Source organism: Rhinolophus hipposideros (genome assembly GCF_964194185.1).
Source record: "Rhinolophus hipposideros genome assembly, chromosome: 14".
In the NCBI taxonomy this organism is placed as follows: Eukaryota; Metazoa; Chordata; class Mammalia; order Chiroptera; family Rhinolophidae; genus Rhinolophus; species Rhinolophus hipposideros.
In genome coordinates this window covers 54,630,327-54,648,802 of record NC_138060.1, presented here as the reverse complement: position 1 = coordinate 54,648,802, position 18,476 = coordinate 54,630,327, and the positions used below count along the sequence as shown (strand labels likewise).

The 18,476-nt window shown below is 44.6% G+C and overlaps 1 protein-coding gene across 1 annotated transcript in view; it reads left to right on the top strand.

The window, feature by feature from the left end:
• The window catches only part of SCN10A (sodium voltage-gated channel alpha subunit 10), a gene marked incomplete at both ends in the record, with an annotated part of 76,180 nt that overhangs the window by 42,061 nt on the left and 15,643 nt on the right, over positions 1–18,476 (top strand). Inside the window, 6 exons of the mRNA XM_081072928.1 lie at positions 6,412–6,768; positions 8,280–8,726; positions 10,048–10,185; positions 11,739–11,862; positions 12,878–13,032; positions 16,150–16,323. Coding sequence (XP_080929054.1) covers positions 6,412–6,768; positions 8,280–8,726; positions 10,048–10,185; positions 11,739–11,862; positions 12,878–13,032; positions 16,150–16,323 — 1,395 coding nt within the window. The remainder of the gene's footprint in view (positions 1–6,411; positions 6,769–8,279; positions 8,727–10,047; positions 10,186–11,738; positions 11,863–12,877; positions 13,033–16,149; positions 16,324–18,476) is intronic.

Genomic DNA, 18,476 nt, shown 5'->3' with positions numbered 1-18,476 from the left:
AGGAAAGAAGGAAGAAATGATCATTCTGTCTTCATTCTTGCGGTTTCCTCCCTCTCAAAATAGCATCACCTCTTTTTCCATCTTTTAAAGCCTACTTCCATTAATATGTCTATTGGTCTGTCCTTGTACTTATTCCACACCGTCTTAATTACTGCAATAGCCTTGAATATGTCTGTCTGGAAGGCAAGTCACCCACCTTGTTGGACTTCTTCAAGAATATATTGGCCCCTGTACTTCTATATTCATTTTAGCATCAACTTGCCAAGGTATGTACCCCCATACACACAAAACTGTTTTGTCTTTTCCCCTATTGAGACTATAATAATCTATAGATCAATTCTGGGAAGAAAGGTAACCTTTACATCAGTAGTCTTCTGATCTATGACAATCAGATACTCTCCATTTATTTCACTCTTTCCATGGTTTATAATTTCTGCATAAAGTTTTATAATTTTCTCCATTAAAGATTTTCTCTATATCTTTTGTTAGATTTATGCTTAGATATTTCCTAGTTCATTATGCTATTATAAATGAAATCTCTTTTAAAATATCCTTTTCTGTTGTTTTTTTTTTTTGGTAGCACTTTGGTAGCATTAGTACTTTGTATTCAGAAACCGCTCATTAATTCTAACAATTTACCTATATAATCTTTTAAATTTTTGAACACAGTCATATTGTATGCAAATAATGACTTTTGTCTCTTGTTTTCTAATCCTTATACCATTGCTTCTTTTCATTACATGATCATGCTAATTAGGACATCCAGTACACTGTTAAAACAATGTGTTCATACCCTGTTTCCTCGAAAATAAGACCTAACATAATATTATATTATATTATATTATATTATATTACATTATATTATATTATATTATGTCATATTGCTATATTATGTTATGTTATATTATGTTATATTACGTTACATTATATTGTATTACATTACATTACATTATGTTACATTACATTACATTACATTACATTACATTACATTAGAAAGACTAGGTCTTATATAATAGTAAAATAAGACAGGGTTCTTCTATTAATTTTTGCTCCAAAAGATGCATTAGAGCTGATTGTCTGGCTAGGTCTTATTTACAGGGAAACACGATAGCACACATCCTGGCTATTTTCCTGACCTCAAAGAGAATGCTTCCAATATTTCACCAGGTCTGATATTTGTGGCAGGTGTTTTTTTAAAGATTAAAAAACACTTATTAGTGTAGGAAGTTCTCTGTTATTAAGAATATTTATCATGAATGGATAGTTAATTTTATCAGACAGTTGCTCTGCATGTATAAAGATAATCACAAGATTTTTCTCCTTTAATCTATTAAAGTAATGAGTTATATTAAATGATTTTCTAATGTTAAGCCAACTTTGCATTCCTGAGGAAAACCCAACTTGATCATGATACAGTTTTTGTACATTGGAAGATTCAGCTTGCTAAGAATGTGCTTAAAAATTTTATGTCCAGGGACTGGCCCAGTGGCTCAGGCGGTTAGAGCTCCATGCTCCTAACTCCGAAGGCTGCCGGTTCGATTCCCACATGGGCCAGTGGGCTCTCAAAAAAAAAAAAAAAAAATTTATGTCCATATTGATGAGTAATATTTGGCCTATAATTTTCCTTATTTGCATTTTTGTTGCCAATTTTTAGTATGCTAGTTGCCAAGTTATGCTACTCTCCATAAAAAGAGGTGAAGAATATTTCTCTTCTTCTATACCCGAACTTTGGGTAAGGGCAGAATTATTTGTTCCTTATAGGTTTGGTAAAATTCACTAATGAAACCACCTGGAGGTCCACATTTTTTCATTATTTTCTTAATGGCTGTGGAACTAGTCAGGTTCTCTATTTCTCAAATTGGTTTTGGTAAGTTACATTTTTCTAAAAATTTTCCTTCTTACCTAAATTTTCAAGTTTATTGCACAAAGTTATGTATGCTATGCTGTTATCTCTTAAGAATTTTCTATACCACCTTACTTATGTCAACTTTTTTCTGTTCTAAAAAATAGTGATTTGTGCTTTCTCTCGTCTTTGTTCGTTAGTCCTGCCAAAGATCATCAATTTAATTAGTCTTTTCAAAGAACCGGCTTTTAGCTTGTCGATCCTCTCTACTTCATTGATGTTTTCTGTTTCTATTAACCCTGCATCTTATCTTAATTACATCCTTTGTTCTACATGTTTTATTCTTTTCTAACTTCCTAAAATGGAATTTTTAATTTATTTTCTTATCCAATACATTTAGTTAAGACTTCAACTTCCATCCAAGAACTGCTTTTCTATGTAGAATTTTCCTTATGGCTTAGTTCTAAAGATTTTCTAATTTCAAATTCAAATTATTCTTTGACCCTAAGAATTCTTTGCATCTACGTTTAATTAGATGCATGGTTCGTAATACCTGTGATATTTCTAGTCATCTTCATGCCATTGACTTCTAGCTTCATAGTGTTATAGTTCAAGAACATACACTGTATGATTTTAATGCTTTGAAATGTATTGATAATTTCCTTTAGCTCAGTGTATTGAAAGTGTTCCTTATGCACTTGAAAAGAATCTGTCTTCTGCAGTTGTAGGCTGCAATACTCTGCATAATCCATTGAGTACAGAAAGTTCTTTGTGTGGTCCAAATATTCTACATCCTTGCTTATTTTTGTCTGCTTGTTCTAGCAATTACTGCGAGAGTGGTGGATAAAAATATCTCCCACTATGATTATGGCATGGTTTATTTTTCCGTATGGTTCTGTCTTGAGACTGTGTTATTAAATGCATACGTATTTTAAGTTGTTATATCTTCCCAGTAAAGTGAAACTTTATTGTCGAGAGTTGACCTTCTTTATCCCTGGAAATGCTTTCTGCCTTAAAAATCTCCTTGCCTGATGTTAGAATTTGGTTTGGTTTAGAATTTGCCTTTTATATCTTTATCCAAGTTTTTACTTCTAGCCTTTGTGTATCCTTAGGGTTTTGTAATATGTCTCTCATGAACAGCATAGTCAAATTTTAGATTCTTATTTAGTTCTGACAATCCAGTCTGTCTTTTAACCAAAGTATGTAGTCCACTTATCTTGTAAATATTGATATATTTTTATATGGGTCTGTCTTTATATTGGGTTTTTTTTATTTGCTTCACCTGCTTAAGTATGTTTGTGTTCTCTCTCCCTCCACCCCCCGCTCCCAACTTCTTGATTTATTTTGAACTGTTTATTTTTCCTTGTTCCATTTTCCCCTTTATTGGTTTGAAAACTAAATACTCATTTTCATTCTCTGAGTGGTTACCTTAGAAGTTAGAGCATGAGCAGTTAGTGTAATCAAACTAAAAAGCTAAAATCTTTACCTTCCTCCAAGACCAAATTTCATTTGTTACCCTTCCTAACTTACTATTGTGTTAAGTATTTTAATTTTCTTGTTTTTAAAAAGCTATATGATGTAATAAACAATAATAATTCTAGCTGTTGTATAAATAATCCCCAAACTCAACATCTTAATCCATAAAGATTTATTCCTCACTCATGACTGAGTATGATTCAAGCCAGGCAACACAGATCAACATTTTCCAAGCATTCTTATATCAGTTTCCTCATTGTTTACCACCTGATCACCAAGCCAGTGCCACACATTTGACATTTTTTAAATGGTAACACCCTGTTTCTTTTTTTTAACACCTTTTTTCAACGTACCAGTTTTTACATTACTCAAGATACCTATAACTATTACAGTGACTATCTCTAAATATATGAGTTAATGTGGTTCAGGTTTATGTTTCACAGCACATTCCATGCTTCCTGGAAAACTCTCCTGGGAGTGTCTGCTCCTAATAGTGACTCAGGGATCCAGGATGTTTTGATTCACCATCTTCAATGGTTCGCCTCTATGGCAGCCATGGAAAGGGAAGAGAAAGTGCATGGTGTTTTATGGCTGTGTCTGAAAATAGTGTATATTACTTCTGGCTCCATCTCCGTTCCATCAGCCAGAACCCAATAACATCACCTCAACTACCTATAATATTTGCATATATTTCTATACAAATATATCTCTGTTACCAACTTGGTTTATTTCCTTCCAGTGTCTTTCCCCCTAAATAGAAAATTTTGTATTAATTATGAGATTAACTAGAGAAATGTTTAATTAAACATGAAGGAATATTCAGCAGCTACTAAAAGCAATAGTTTGTAAATTTTCTATGATAATATGAAGTAATTCTTTTGATGTAATGCTAAGCTGGGCAAAGACTACAGAGAGCAATTGTAGTGGAGGGGTGGAGATGAGGGTCAAAGGAAACACGGACTCAGGTGGGCTGCTCTCCTGGACCATTCATCCTAGGTATCAGCAGGAGCCAGCCAGGTTGTTTGGTAGCACTACAATTCAGCAGCAGACACTCTGTAAATGTTTGTTGACTGACTGGCTAACAGTAGGGACCCCCAAGCCCCAGATATCTCTAGAATAGCAAGTGGAAGAATTCTGTTTTCCTGTCCTTCATAAAGACCAAAAAAAAATTAATAGAAGATGACTCAATTCATGTCCTATAATGAGAATTATATACAATTTGCTTAGTTCAGTACAATCTTAATTATGGCAACAAACTTCTATCTAAGGGGGTTCTAATACAGTTGACCCTTGAACAACACGGGTTTGAACTGTGTGGGTCCACGTATGTAAGAATTTTTTTCAATAAATGCTGTAAATATATTTTCTCTTAAGATTTTCTTAATGATATTTTCTTTATCTAGATTTACTTTATTCTAAGAATATAGTATATAATACATATAACGTACAAAATATATGTGTTAATGGAGTGTTTATGTTATTGGTAAGGCTTCCAGTCAACAGTAGGATATCAGTAGTTAAATTTTAGGGGAGTCAAAAGTTATGTGTATTTTCAATTTCATAGAAGGTTGGTGCCTCTAACCCTCATGTTGTTCAAGGGTCAACTGTATTAATTTCTAAACTCTCATCACACACATACGTAACCCCAACTAACTAAGGAACCAGTAGAAACCATTAGCCAGGTGTGGTTGAGGCAAGAGTCAACACCTGGTCTTCTTGCCCATGTGTCCCTCCTTGTCAGGCCCCACAGACTCTGTGCTGTGTTGGGTGGCTGTCACCCTGTGTTAGGGACCTACTCCAGCCAGCCTCCTTTGCTTTTGTTCTTATCCAGAGTTTATTGTGAGAATGGAAACATCAATCATTTGCTAAAGACATTTTGCATTCTCCCAATACCCTCCACAAAAGGGCTCCATCTATTAGGTTGGTGCAAAAGTAATTGTGGTTTTTGCAATTATTTTTAACCTTTTAAACCACAATTACTTTTGCACCAACCTAATAGTTACCAACACTCAGTTTTTAGTAGAGTTTATCTGCTGCCTCTATGTCCAGTCCACAGAATTGGTGTTTGAAGCTCTGTTTCCAGTATGAGGAAAATAACTTCCAGATTGGGTCTAAGAGAAGTATATGTGGAACTTCCTGTATAAGAGGATTAAAGCACCTCCCTTGGGACTTACTGCTGTGTGAGTGATAAAACTTGCTGCACTGCTCTGTTCCACACTGTGTCCTAGCAACTGATCCAGAGCCTGGCTCTTGGTGTGCTCCACAAATACATGCCAGCTGAGCCCAGCTCTTTCTTTCTAACAAATTAGAGAACCACACCAATGTATTTTTAAAACATGTATACATCCTTATACATGGTGCTTCTGCTGTCTTGTGGGTCTTAGCACATTTGGGTGTGCCATGAAGACTATGGGGGTCTTTGCCTTGTATCTCACTAAACCATTAGGTCCATGAGGACGGGAGCCTTTCTCCACGCACCTCCCAGGCTAGCACAGAACCATGCACGTGTGTGGCTGGCATTCAATAAGGTGGGTGGTTTGGTTGGTCAATTCAATGCACATATGGGTCAATTAATGCTGGGTCCATGAAATCATAGCTACTCACCATTTCAGAGCTGGTGGGGGCATCAGATATCCATGACCGCAAGATGAGAAATGCCTTAAGGGAGATGGTTAGCCAGGACCTCTCCAATGCAGGAGGCTAGCCTCTCTTCAGGTCAAAAGTGGGCTGTTCTCGTTCATTTGTGAGCTCCATCGTACCCTACTCCAACCTCATGGAACAGGCCTACACTCAGGAGGCCTGTGGCTGTAGACCAGCATACCAATGGTAAGGCCCCCACCCCAGTATAAGACCCCAGACTTTGCCACAGTCAGTGAAGCACAATGATATGTGGAGACTACTGAGACTGATAGTGTTTTTGAGTAGCTGATGACATAGGAAGGAAGGTCTCTGAAAGCATCTTCCTGGGAGCACTCCATCTGAATGGGATGAGCTCCTTGGGCTTTTCCCAGGCCTTTGGTTTTCGGTCAAGACTGCAGATGAAAGGTGATGAGAACAGCTACCAGGACCTGACCCAATCTCTTTCTCGGCAGCTGCGGGTTCTCAAGCTGGCCAAGTCCTGGCCAACCTTAAATACCCTCATCAAGATCATCGGAAACTCGGTCGGGGCGCTGGGGAACCTCACCATGATCCTGGCCATCATTGTCTTTATCTTCGCTCTGGTTGGCAAGCAGCTCCTCGGAGAAAACTACTGCACCCAACGGCAAAATAACTCCTCGTGTGAAGAACTGCCCCGCTGGCACATGTATGACTTCTTCCATTCCTTCCTCATCGTCTTCCGGATCCTCTGTGGGGAGTGGATTGAGAACATGTGGGCCTGTATGCAGGTCGGCCAGAAATCCATATGCCTCATCCTTTTCTTGACAGTGATGGTGCTGGGGAATCTGGTGGTAAGTGCAGAGCCCCCACTGGGGCCTGGTCTCCTGGGCAACAGAGGAGACGGTCAGGTTATCCTGAAAAGCTTTGACACACACATTTTTAGGAGGCCCATAGTGGACCTCCTAGATTAAAAAGCCTTGTAATTTTGCAAAGTCATGGGGGATACATTTTAAGAACTGTCTCCTGGGGGGGCAGCCTGACTGGCAGGAATGAGCACATATGGTAAAGAAGGAAAGACCTGGTTTAGAATCCCAGCTCCAGCGCTCGTAAAGCTGGCTGACCCAGCACAGGAGACAATCTCCCTGAGCTCTAATTTCCTTAAAATCAAGAAAATAGTGCTTGCTCATAGGGATAACTGGGAGAATTAAATTACAGGAGATGATATATGCAAATTGCCTAGTGCAGTGTCTGGGCTATGCCAGGAACTCAATAAATGATAGTTGTTAGTAGTTGAAGGAAAAATTTCCTTCCCCACTCCAGGGAGTTTCAGAAAATATTTTTCTTCAGGGGAATAAAAGCTGACTGATTTCTCGAAGCTACACAAGTCCTAGCTAGGGGCAGGGGTGGGCACGATGGGCCATGATGAAAGAGGGAAGCTGGATCATGGGCAATATCCAACACCACAGTGACAACAACAAAATCTACCATCAGGTTTGAGGGGAGCCCTTCTGAAGGCCTTCCTGCCAACTGGCCCTAGTACCCCTTCTCTGTCCCCGCCTGGCTCCTCGCCCTCAGCTTGTCTCCGTCCACTCTAGTTCTGAGTGTCCTTGCTCTCACAGCACTGGCTGGCTGGAAGAGGAAGGTGGACTTCCAGGAACCCGTTTCTTATTGCTCTGGAAGTCAACCAACTTGGATTCTTTCCTGTAAGAATTTTACAGACAATAGAAAGCTAAACTAAATAAATCCACACTCTTCAAAGTCTTTCCCACCTTGGTCCCTGAGCTAGATGCCTTCCGCCAACATCCTGCATCCCCAAGTGAGGGGCTGGAAATTCCTTTCTTCCAGGCTGAGCTCCCCATCCCTGCAGAGCCACAGGGGCCCCGAACTCTCAGGCAGGAGGTTTGCCTCTCTGCATACTTTTACATCCCATATGTCATTTCAATCACCATGAAAGGTAGCGAGTCCCCACTCCGTGCTGACAGGTAAAGAACATGAGGAGATGTGCCCTGGATTCCAGAGTGAGGACTAGAACCCAGGGCTTTGGCAGATGAGGGTGTTCCCAGGGCAGACCCTGATTGCTCCTCACCGTTGTCACTGAATATCCCTTTGCTCAACAGGGGTGACGCTTTTCTACAGTGGAGAATGTACTTCAAACTTTGTCCCCATGAGGCAGGTCACTTGGGACGTCCCCAAGACTCCCCTCAGTCGCTCTCAGAAGGTCCATTCCCCCAACAGAGAAAGCATCCTGGGAGTGCATGGAGAGGCCCAGCTATGGCTGTCCTGCCATCAGCTGCCAACCTGGGGAGCCATGGATGGGCTCCGCTCCTGATTGAGTGATCTTCTCTTCCACTCCTCTCTTCAGGTGCTCAACCTGTTCATCGCCCTGCTGCTGAACTCTTTCAGTGCCGACAACCTCACAGTCCCAGAGGATGATGGGGAGATGAACAATCTGCAGGTCGCCCTGGCACGGATCCAGGCATTTGCCCATCGCACCATGAGGGCCCTGCGCAGCTACTTCCACAGGCCCTGCCTGCTCCCCCGGACCAAGGTGGAGCCCCAACTGGTAGTGAAAATCCCACTCTCCAGCTCCAAAACCGAGAACCACATTGCTGCCGAGTCGGCCATGGCAAGCTCTGGAGGGCCATCGGTTCCCAGAGGCCCCAGGGAGGACCAGAGTGACTTCATCACCAATCCTAACGTGTGGGTCTCTGTGCCCATTGCCGAGGGGGAATCTGACCTCGATGAGTTGGAGGATGATGAGGAAGAGGAGGTTCGGAGCTCGCAACAGGAAGTGATCCCCCACAGGCAGGTGAGAGTTCTCCCACGGGACAGCCACAGGGAGCAGCAGGGGCCTCAAGCTGGGAATGATAGGAAGGAGGAGAGTGGGAAATTATGATAAAGAGCTTTTCCAAAATCAGGAGTGGCACAGCCTTGAGGAGCCCTGGGCAAGCTAGGTAGGCGAACCCTTGATATAAGACGTAAAAGCCATGCCCAGCTTTCCAGAGAAGGTGGCATTTGAGTCAGAATTCCAGGGCACAGGGGCAGCCTTGAGCCCCAGGCCACTTGGAGGTCCTTGGGATTGTCTTTCATACCACTGCCCTCTTTGCTCCGCCAAACCCAGGCTCTGTGCATGAGATGCTAATGAGATTTCTCTAAGAACAGGATGTTGTCCTAGAGCAAACTCCTCTAATCTTCACCAGAAGCCTAAGGAGTCCTAATCATTATGACTCATTTATTCAGCTTTTCCCACCGACAAGGGATGTCACAGGAAATGACATTTATTCCTTTTGGCACCAAAGAATTTAAAGCACATTGCAGCCTTTTGTTAATACATATTTTTAAATACTTTGCACAATTCCCTATCCTTTAAGCTGATGTATCAACCCTCGTTAACCTCTTCCCAATGACTGGGGGCATGCACGTCTGCACAATACGGGAAGGCAGGGATCCTTTGGGGCCCAGGGACCCACAGGGCTGCTGGCCAGGCCACTAAGTGGCCTTAGACAGCTGTGCTTTGAGTCTAGCTCCTCCATAGCCTTCTTCCCCTGCAGCTGTCACTTTTCCTGTGTTCCAGCAGCTGCTGTTATCAGCTGCCATATTTTACATGTTTGTGTCTGGGTGACAGCCAAGGGTAGGGCGTCACCATCCCCAGAGTAAAGGACGTGAACTCTGTGACGGCTGTCTCCACTCAGAGGTATTTTCAGTTACTTTGGGGTTCTTGGGGGACTCCAGATGGCCACGTCCGCTACCACCCTGACATCTAGACAAGTGATTATGGTCATGGCTAACATCTACTGAGCCACGCACTTCATGCTAAGTGTTTTCTAAGCATTAATATATTTAGTCATAAAAATAACTGAATGAAGTAGATCTTGCTTTCTCAATTCTGCAGATGGGAAAAATGAAGATCAAAGAGGTTAAATAACATGCCTACGGTCACACAGCTTCTAACAGATCTAGAGTTCCACACTCACTTCACACAAGTGTATATATGTACGTGTATGTATGTTAGTTGCGTATATTAGGTCCTTAGCCCTGGCAGACTATGAGGTGTAATATCTCTTCAAATTTAGAAGTGGTTGGCTTAGGGTGGGCACAGGTACCCAGTTGGGACCCTCTCTCACTAACAGGAGCAGATGCAGCCAGTCAGAAGGTGTGAGGACCCCCTGGCACCCAGGAGCCCAGGTTCTGGAATGTCCTCTGAGGACCTGGCTCCATACCTGGGTGAGAATTGGAAAGACGAGGCTGCAACTCAGGCCCCTGCCGAGGTAGGTATGTGAGCTTCCTGGAGAGGTGGGGTGTTCCAGACTGCATGCAACCGCAGAACCTCATGTCACATCCTGAGAATAAAATCCCTCCTAACCCCTGGGCCAATCAGCATGATTTCGGCCCCAACAGTGAGGCTCCCCAAGCTGGCGGGACCCAGGAGCAGTTGCTCAATCTCTCTGAGCCTCTGTGACTTCATGCATAAAACTGAATGGTCATGCCTAGTTGGTAGGATTCTTTTGAAGCTTAAATGAGATGCTGCTTGTCAAATGTTTAGCTTCTGCCTGAAATGGAATAAGTGCCCAGAAAATGACAGCCAAGGAAAAAGGAAACAAAAGACAATGCACAGAGAACGTTTAATATCTTTCTGAGCCAGCAGATAAAAGTCAGACTTGCTCGTGGGTGAAAGTCTTCCCTGTGACTCCCCACCCCCGCTTTCTTTTGTCCACACCTTACTCTCTAGCCAAAAACATTCCGGTGCTCTGAAGAGGCTGTCTGTCATGAGAAGTGTACTGACAGCCTTATGCAGACGGAGCAGGGAGGAGAATCTGAGTTTAGGAATGTCTCAGAAAAGGTAAAAATAAACTTGGTGGTTTCATTACAAGTCTCTGAAGAAAACAGGCTATAGGAAAAGAGGCGTCTGTAAAGATGTAGCGTCTTTATTAAAATCAGGAATATAACTTGACACATAGCCAGTGAGTGCTGACGCTGTGACAGGCACTGGGCTAGGGAAAGATAAGGAAGACATCATTCATCCCCAAGGTAATCGAGCCCTTCAGCTTCAGGAATGTTGCCACTGGCTGTGTGCCCCTGGGCAAGGCTGACCACAGAAGGTGAGCTGAGAAGGATCTGGGGGCCCTGGGTGAACACAAGCCACTTGGTTCCAGCTAGGTGAGGATCGCCACCTTCTACATGTGGACGTCTTGTTTTCTGCTGAGCTTTCTAAGGACTCCCCTGGCTAGTTTTCTCTACTCCCGTTTTCGGTACACAACTGTTAGGTATTGGCTTTGTTTTGTTTGGGGGTTTTGTTTTGTTTTTGTCCATGACCCTGGCCAGGCAGGGAGGGGCCTGACAATGATAGATGGGGATGCAGCCTACCATTTGGGTCCATTAGCCAAGCTATCAGGTTTACTAATAGGAAAGCAGCTTCAGCTCCTAATTGAATTCATCTGGAGACATTACAGGGCTAGAGCTGCCAGGAGGGCAGCCGCGCCCCTGCAGCATTGCTCCATGATTAAATATTCAAGCCTAGTGAATGCTCAGAGTCTTTATGGGTGTAATTACGGTGTCTCGGGCCATCGCCAGCACTCCATCAGGGGTCTGGAGGTTTAAAGCCTCGCATAGCTAAACCTCTGGGGCTCCACAGAGAGCATCACCCCTCTGAGTCTCAGCTGGAGAAGCGCTGAATACATGTGTGATGCCATGTTGGGGCTAGCCCTGAGGGGCTCTCCCTGTATCTTGGAGCTCTTGGCCAGTTGGACCTGCAGTGACTGTGTGCAGATTCACTGGGCCCCTCAGAGAACTGAGTTCACTGCCCTCGACTTCTGCCCTGCAGGGAGTGCGTGACACAAGCTCCTCAGAGGGCAGCACAGTGGACTGTCTGGATCCTGAGGAGATCCTGAGGAAAATTCCTGAGCTGGCGGATGAGCTGGACGAACCGGATGACTGCTTCACAGAAGGTAACGTGGTGGCCACAGACCTTCTCACCCTGACATTAATTAGGGCCAGAATCCAGTTCAATAAACATTCATCTGGGCTCCTCTGTGTCCAGGGCCCCAGCCTGGGGTCTACAGGAGAGAGACAAACATGGGTCCTCGCTGCCTCACTCCCGGGCTTGAGGGACCAGCATCAAACCCATATGCCACAACTCTCAGCAGCCCAGGGGTGAGATCTGCATGTCATGCCATGTCACACGTGATGGACAGATGCTGTGCCTGCCTCATTACCCTTGAAAAAACTCATTCAGTCATAAACCAGGTTCCTGAGTTTGAAGAGAGAAAAGAAGTCACTACCATCAATGCTCTTGATTTGGGACAGAAAGGACCCAGGGGAGGGCCACGACGTGTCCGGATCCTTCAATCTTTTGTGTAACTCTTGAAGGCAGAAACTGCGTCTTACTCTTCTTTTTCCTCAATATTTAGAACAGTGAGGTGCATTATGTTCTCAATAAATATTTGTGCAATAAACGAATAAACATATGGCTCATACTACAAAATAATAACAACATTAAATTTTTGTTTAAAAAACCAAACACTTCCAGTTTCCAGTTCCACATGACCCTGAGCTGGGCTGGACCCAGGTCCCATCCCAGGCACGTGGTAGCCCCTTAGTTCAGCATAGGCTCAGGGCTTAGCCCCTCAGACACCACCAACCAGGTCCTGGCCGCATGGCATGTGAGGCCTTCTAGAGACGGGTGGGCATGAGGACAGGGACCACTGGTATCATCTGTGAGAAGGAAGATGGTTGAGGAAGAGATGAGAGTGGGCAAGACCCATGGTAGAGAGGAACCCCTGAGGGCAGCATTGCGAGGCTGCCCGAAAGAGACCCAGCTTCTCTCGTATGCCAGGAAAGAATTCTTTCCAAAGGGGTGGCAAGTGGTTTTCCCAGCAGAGTGCTCCCCCAGCCAGGCTGGAGCAAAACTGCACCCCCTTTCCCAGTGGAAAATCACTCACCATCAGTCACCTCTTCCCACAGGCTGCATGCGCCGCTGTCCCTGCTGCAAAGTGAACACCACCAAGTTTCCATGGGCCACGGGCTGGCAGGTGCGCAAGACCTGCTACCGCATTGTGGAGCACAGCTGGTTTGAGAGTTTCATCATCTTCATGATCCTGCTCAGCAGCGGGTCTCTGGTAAGGGGAGGCGGCGTCCCGACCCCAGTGCCCTTGGGTGGGGTCTCCCACAATCCAAAAGCCCTGGAGCTGCCTTGGTGGGTTCCCTTGACTCTTGGGATGAAAATCCCCAACCTGTGGTTGGAAAGAGAGCTGCAGGCCAGCACGTGGGCTCCTGTTAGCAGCAGGGCATGGTAGGTGCTTCTGGTGCCCATGCCATGGCCTGCTAAACCTGGCTGCAAGTATTTCAGAGCGTTAGTGTTGTATTCACTTTCTAGGCGGGGAAACGGACACTGCAAGGAGTTAGAGGGCTTGTCCAAGTTTACCCAGCCTGCCAGTCGCAAAACCTAACTGTTCTCATTTGATCCCAAAGCCCTTGACTGGCCACCCTCTGACCTCCCAAACACACTGGCCTTCTTTGAAGGCCCAATACAAAGAGCACCATCCTTCCTTGTATTATCAAGCAGCTTCACAAATCCTACCATTACTCATTCAAAGCTCACAGCAAATCATTAGCAACAGCACTTCTCATGTTTTCATCACCTGAGGAGCTTGTTAAAATGCAGTTTCTAATTCAGTAGATCTGGGTTGGGGTCTGAGAATGTGCATTTCCAACAAGCTCCCAGGTGATACTGAAGCTGTGGGTCCGCACTTTGAATAAGAAGGCCTTGCAGGAAAAGAGAGTCTGAGTCAGGAGACACTTTCTAAGCCCCTTGCTGAACCCGCAGCTTTGTAGGACAAGAAAGGGTGCTTCTCTGTGTACTGTGACTCAGAGTCACTCCACACTCTCAACGAACCCTCCCAATGCACCAAGGTAGACATCAACACAGGAAGGGACTCATGCCCAGTTGTCCCCATTTTATGCATGAGGAAGTCATAGCCCAAAGCCATGAAGGGGCTGGCCTGGCGTCCCAGCCAGTTAAAGGGAGAACCGGAGCCCGAGCCCGTTCTCCTGGCTCGTGGCTCCAAGTGTTTTCACTTGTCTTGCTCTTCCTGTGTCATTTATTCCTGAAAACATTCTACTGAATGTCTGGGCACCCACTTAAGTGCCAGGTTTCCCAGGAAGGGTGCCAGAATCACTCAGTGTTGTAGCTTTAGCCTTAGGGAAGAACAAAGGCAGATAAGAAGGCATGATCTGAGAAGTGAGAGGAAAATCAGGCCGGCAAAGATACTAAGCTGAGGAAGAAGAGAGATTCACAGCCAGGGCTGGTCTGCCATCTTGGGCGAGTGGAGAGAGAGTGGCAGCATCTGAAGGTGCTTATTGCCCTGGCAAGGGTAGTGACTGTCCACCTGGAATAGCAGTCTCTGTACAGCGCTGGGTGCAGAGACCACATTTCAGGGAAAGAAGAGACTGTGCTTTCTCCACACATACCCTTCCCCCCATTCTGTCCTCCTTTAAAATATTAACCACATTTGCTGTTGACCAGGTACTTTTGTCATTTCATTACCTCGTTGGCTCATGTCTTTCGCCATCGGCGTTCTCTCCTCATTTCTCTTCTCCACTCTCCCTTGTTCCTTCCCTCTCTCTCTACTCCCTTTTTCCACATACCCCAGCTTCTCCCCGCTCCCTCCCAGCAGGGAACTCAGCAGCTCTTCTCTTCTCCTTCCCCAAGGGACTGAACAGGCTGGCACCAAATTTAGTCTTCCTTATGCTTTTACTTTGAGTACTTTAAAAAAAAAAATAACATGAGTTTTCATCTGACAAAGTGCAAAAAAAAAAAAAAACCCTTAAAAATTATGGGAAAATGCAAAGAAAAAATATCACCTATTTTCCTATCACTCAAAGAGAATCCCACTTTAAAAACATTTGGTACACTTTCTTCCCATCTTTCTTATGTATATAATACACAAATATTACACAACTGAAACCATTCTTATGTGTTCTGTAATTTCTCAATCAGTCAATTTTCTCGGTACCTATGCTCCTTGTATCTCATTTAATGGTGGCCGTGTATTCCATTCCAGGAGTATGCCATAACTGATTTAAGAAATTCATATGTTTACTTCTAATAAGCGCTGAAGAGCCTATGTGGTTATATGCCTTTGGAAACATTGGCTTGTTTCCTGTCTGATCCGGTTAGAAGCAGAACTGAAAGGAGGGACTCTGGTGCAGTTTGTGAGGAGTGCGCTCTGAGGTGGAGCCTGTGAGGGAAGCAACAGAGAACAGGGAAAGGAGCCAGGAAGACCTGGGTTCTGATGAAGTCCAGCCTCAGCCTGATCCCACAGGATCTCTAGCACAAAGGGCGCCACGGAGCTATCCCACCTTGAAGGCTTTGAACCTGACAGTCAGTCACTGGCTGCTGCAGGCTCACCCTAGAGGAGACACATAACGTCCTAAGGTAGCGGCAATTCCTTCAGCCCAGGGACATCCTCAGGAAATGGGGACATTCAGGAGCTGTTAGCAGCCAATAGTCACAGCAGCTAGGGCCTGGGCACACTGGCCCCTAAAACAAGAGCTGGGTGGGACACCCACTAACCTATCTAGTGTCCTTAGGATACGTTCTTGAAGGCAGAATTGCTGGGTTTCTAAAACCTTTGAGTCGTATTACCAAATTGGCTTCTGAAAAGACTGAACTGGTTTCCACTCCCCCCGGCCCTATAAGAAAGAGGCTTAACCTCTTCCCCACAGCAACACTGGGGTTCCCTGTTCTTTTTCACCATCACCAATCCGCTCAAAGAAAAATGGCATCTTCTTTTCATTTCCTTGATTACCAGCGAGACAGAGCATTCTTTTTCAGAAGTTCATCGGCGATTCTTACTTTCATTTTTTGTGAGCTGCCTCTGTACATCCTTCCTTGCTTTTATTTTTCAACCAAGTCGCAGCAAGCATCCCTTTGGTTCACTTCCAAAATCAAATTCAATAATATTTCCTTTCTCACTTGCATTCAGTTCCCCTGCAAAGTCTGAGCAGGGTTGCATGTCCCCGTTGGCTCTGGGGAAGGCCTGGTTGGTAGCTCACATTGCCTCGTCCACTATCCCACGTTCCATCCCCAGAGCAGAAAAAAAACGGAATAATACAGGCAAGCTGGTTACCAGCACTCTCCCAGGGGCTGAGGGCAGGGCTGGGCGTCCCTCCCCATCCCTGGGCCCCAGTTCTGTGAGCCCAGACAATCTGCCATTTTGCTCCCTCCCTTCCAGGCCTTTGAAGACTATTACCTTGACCAGAAGCCCAAGGTGAAGTCCTTGCTGGAGTACACCGACAGGGTATTCACGTTTATCTTTGTGTTCGAGATGCTGCTCAAGTGGGTGGCCTACGGCTTCAAAAATTACTTCACCAATGCCTGGTGCTGGCTGGACTTCCTCATTGTGAACGTGAGTGGCTTAGTGGGCACGTGTGGGGTGTAGGGGGCCTCACCTCTGACGGATGGCTGCTGCTGTGCAAGGAAGCTCGGAGGCCTGGCTGTCAAGGGCTGCTCCAAAGAAAAGTCTTTGACCCTCAGGTCATCATTAGGCCTCCATCCAGAAAGACCACTTACTGTCCTCTGTATTTTACATCCAAAGCAAGATGGCCCAGGAGGCTCTCAAAGGTCTTATGACCTTGAATCCATCGACAGGGCTTCTGGACTTAGGGAGCTGAGGGCTGCACAGCACAGGTCTGCTCACCTGCTGACTCAGAGGTTCTCAGCCCTGGCTGCTCTCTAGAATCACCTGGGCAGCTCTTAAAAATATAATGAACAGACACTACTATTCCCAGAGATTAGGATCTTTCTGGTCCTGGGGTGAGGGGCTGGGGGGGGTCCAGGTATCAGTATTTTGTAAAAAGCTCCTGGAAATGTCCCATGTGCAGCCAAGATTGAGAATCATTGAGCTAACACCACTGGCTTTTCCCCAGTGGCACTAAAAGGGACAGTGAGTCCCTTTGGAGAGGTGATGAGCTGGAGCTCATGTGTCAGACTCACACGAACTTGTGGCCACTAGCCCCTGCATTAGGGGACTTACCAAGTGCCTCCCGCACATTAGACTTGTGATTCCTCAAAGCTGTGAGAAAACGATCATCCATAAAGTCTCCTAAGAGCCTTCCTACCCCGCCCCCCCAACGCCCCATAGCTAGGAGCGATCCCTCCCTTACCTTAACCACTACAGCCCTTTGTGCAGGCCTTTGCCCTCTTGGCTATGCAAGATGGCTGACTGAGTTAGTTGCTCACTAATGCACAGCAGAGGGTTCCCTGCAGGCAGGGGGAGGCACATGTCGTGTTTGTCGGCCTCCCACGCTTCAACAACCACCAGCACGAAGGTCTGCACATCGGAGGTGTCAGGAAATGCGTCTGTATTTGGTACTTGCCTCCTGAAGCTGGATGGGGTCCAGTACAGAACACTGTGGGTTGGCAGGCCCTCCACTGCGGGTCTGTGAACTCAATTCTCTTCTTTCCCAATACCAAACCTCTAGCAGCATCAGGCCACTGTACCACAGGGATAAGCTGTAAGGCCTGAAATCTGAGTCACAGGTGCTAATTCTGTGCATATAAAATAATTATTCATAAATGAAAGGAAAATTTTTATTCTGGCTACCCACTGCTGTTAGGGGCACAGTCACTCCTACCTATGTACATCTCACTAGCTTCAGCCCTGATCACTTTAAATGGTCACCTACACATTCCACCATCCTCCTAGTAATTCTTCTGACCATCCATCCTTTCTTCTATATAGCCCTCCTTTCATTTATCCAACCATTCACTTTTCCTTTTTCCTTCCTTTCAAACATCCATTCATCTTAACTTCTTTCGTTCCTCTCCATCAGTCCTCCCCCTCCATCCATCCATTCTCAAAATTATTTTCTTCTTCCCTTCTGCTCACCCATTCATCCTAAACTTCTTTCCATCCATCTAATCCACTGGTCCTTAGTCCTTCTATCTTCCTATCTTTTGATTCATCCTTCTATCTAACTATGCAATCATCTAACCTTCTCTTCACTCATTCATGCACCTTGTATTCAAGCATTCTTCTATTTATCCATTTTTCTATCTATTTTTCTTTTAACCGATTCACCTATTTTTCCTTTCTTCCTCCCATCTGCCCATTTGTCCCTTATCCATCCATCCACCCATCCTATCCATCGACTATTCCATATTTTTTTATTTTTCTTCTTTGCTTTCTTTCTTCCATCCTTATTTTCAACTATCTATTCTATCATCTTTGTGTCCTTTAATCCATTCTTCTATATAACCATCCTTCAACTTTCCAACCAGCTGTTCTTCTTTCTTTCCTTCCTTCCATCTATCTCAACATGCTTCTATATTTTTTCAATTTATCATAATGTGTATTTGTAACTACTGAATATAAGATTGTCTTATGAGGTGCTCTGGGAGAGATAAAAGCCAATAAATAAAAAATTCCTATCTCCAGGAGTATACACTTCAATATTCCAGCAGATACTACACACAGAGAAAAATAAACATATTGTAAGAAGGGATGTGGTGAGCACTGCTGGAAATAATTAGTATCTTAGGGACACAGAGACAACAGCC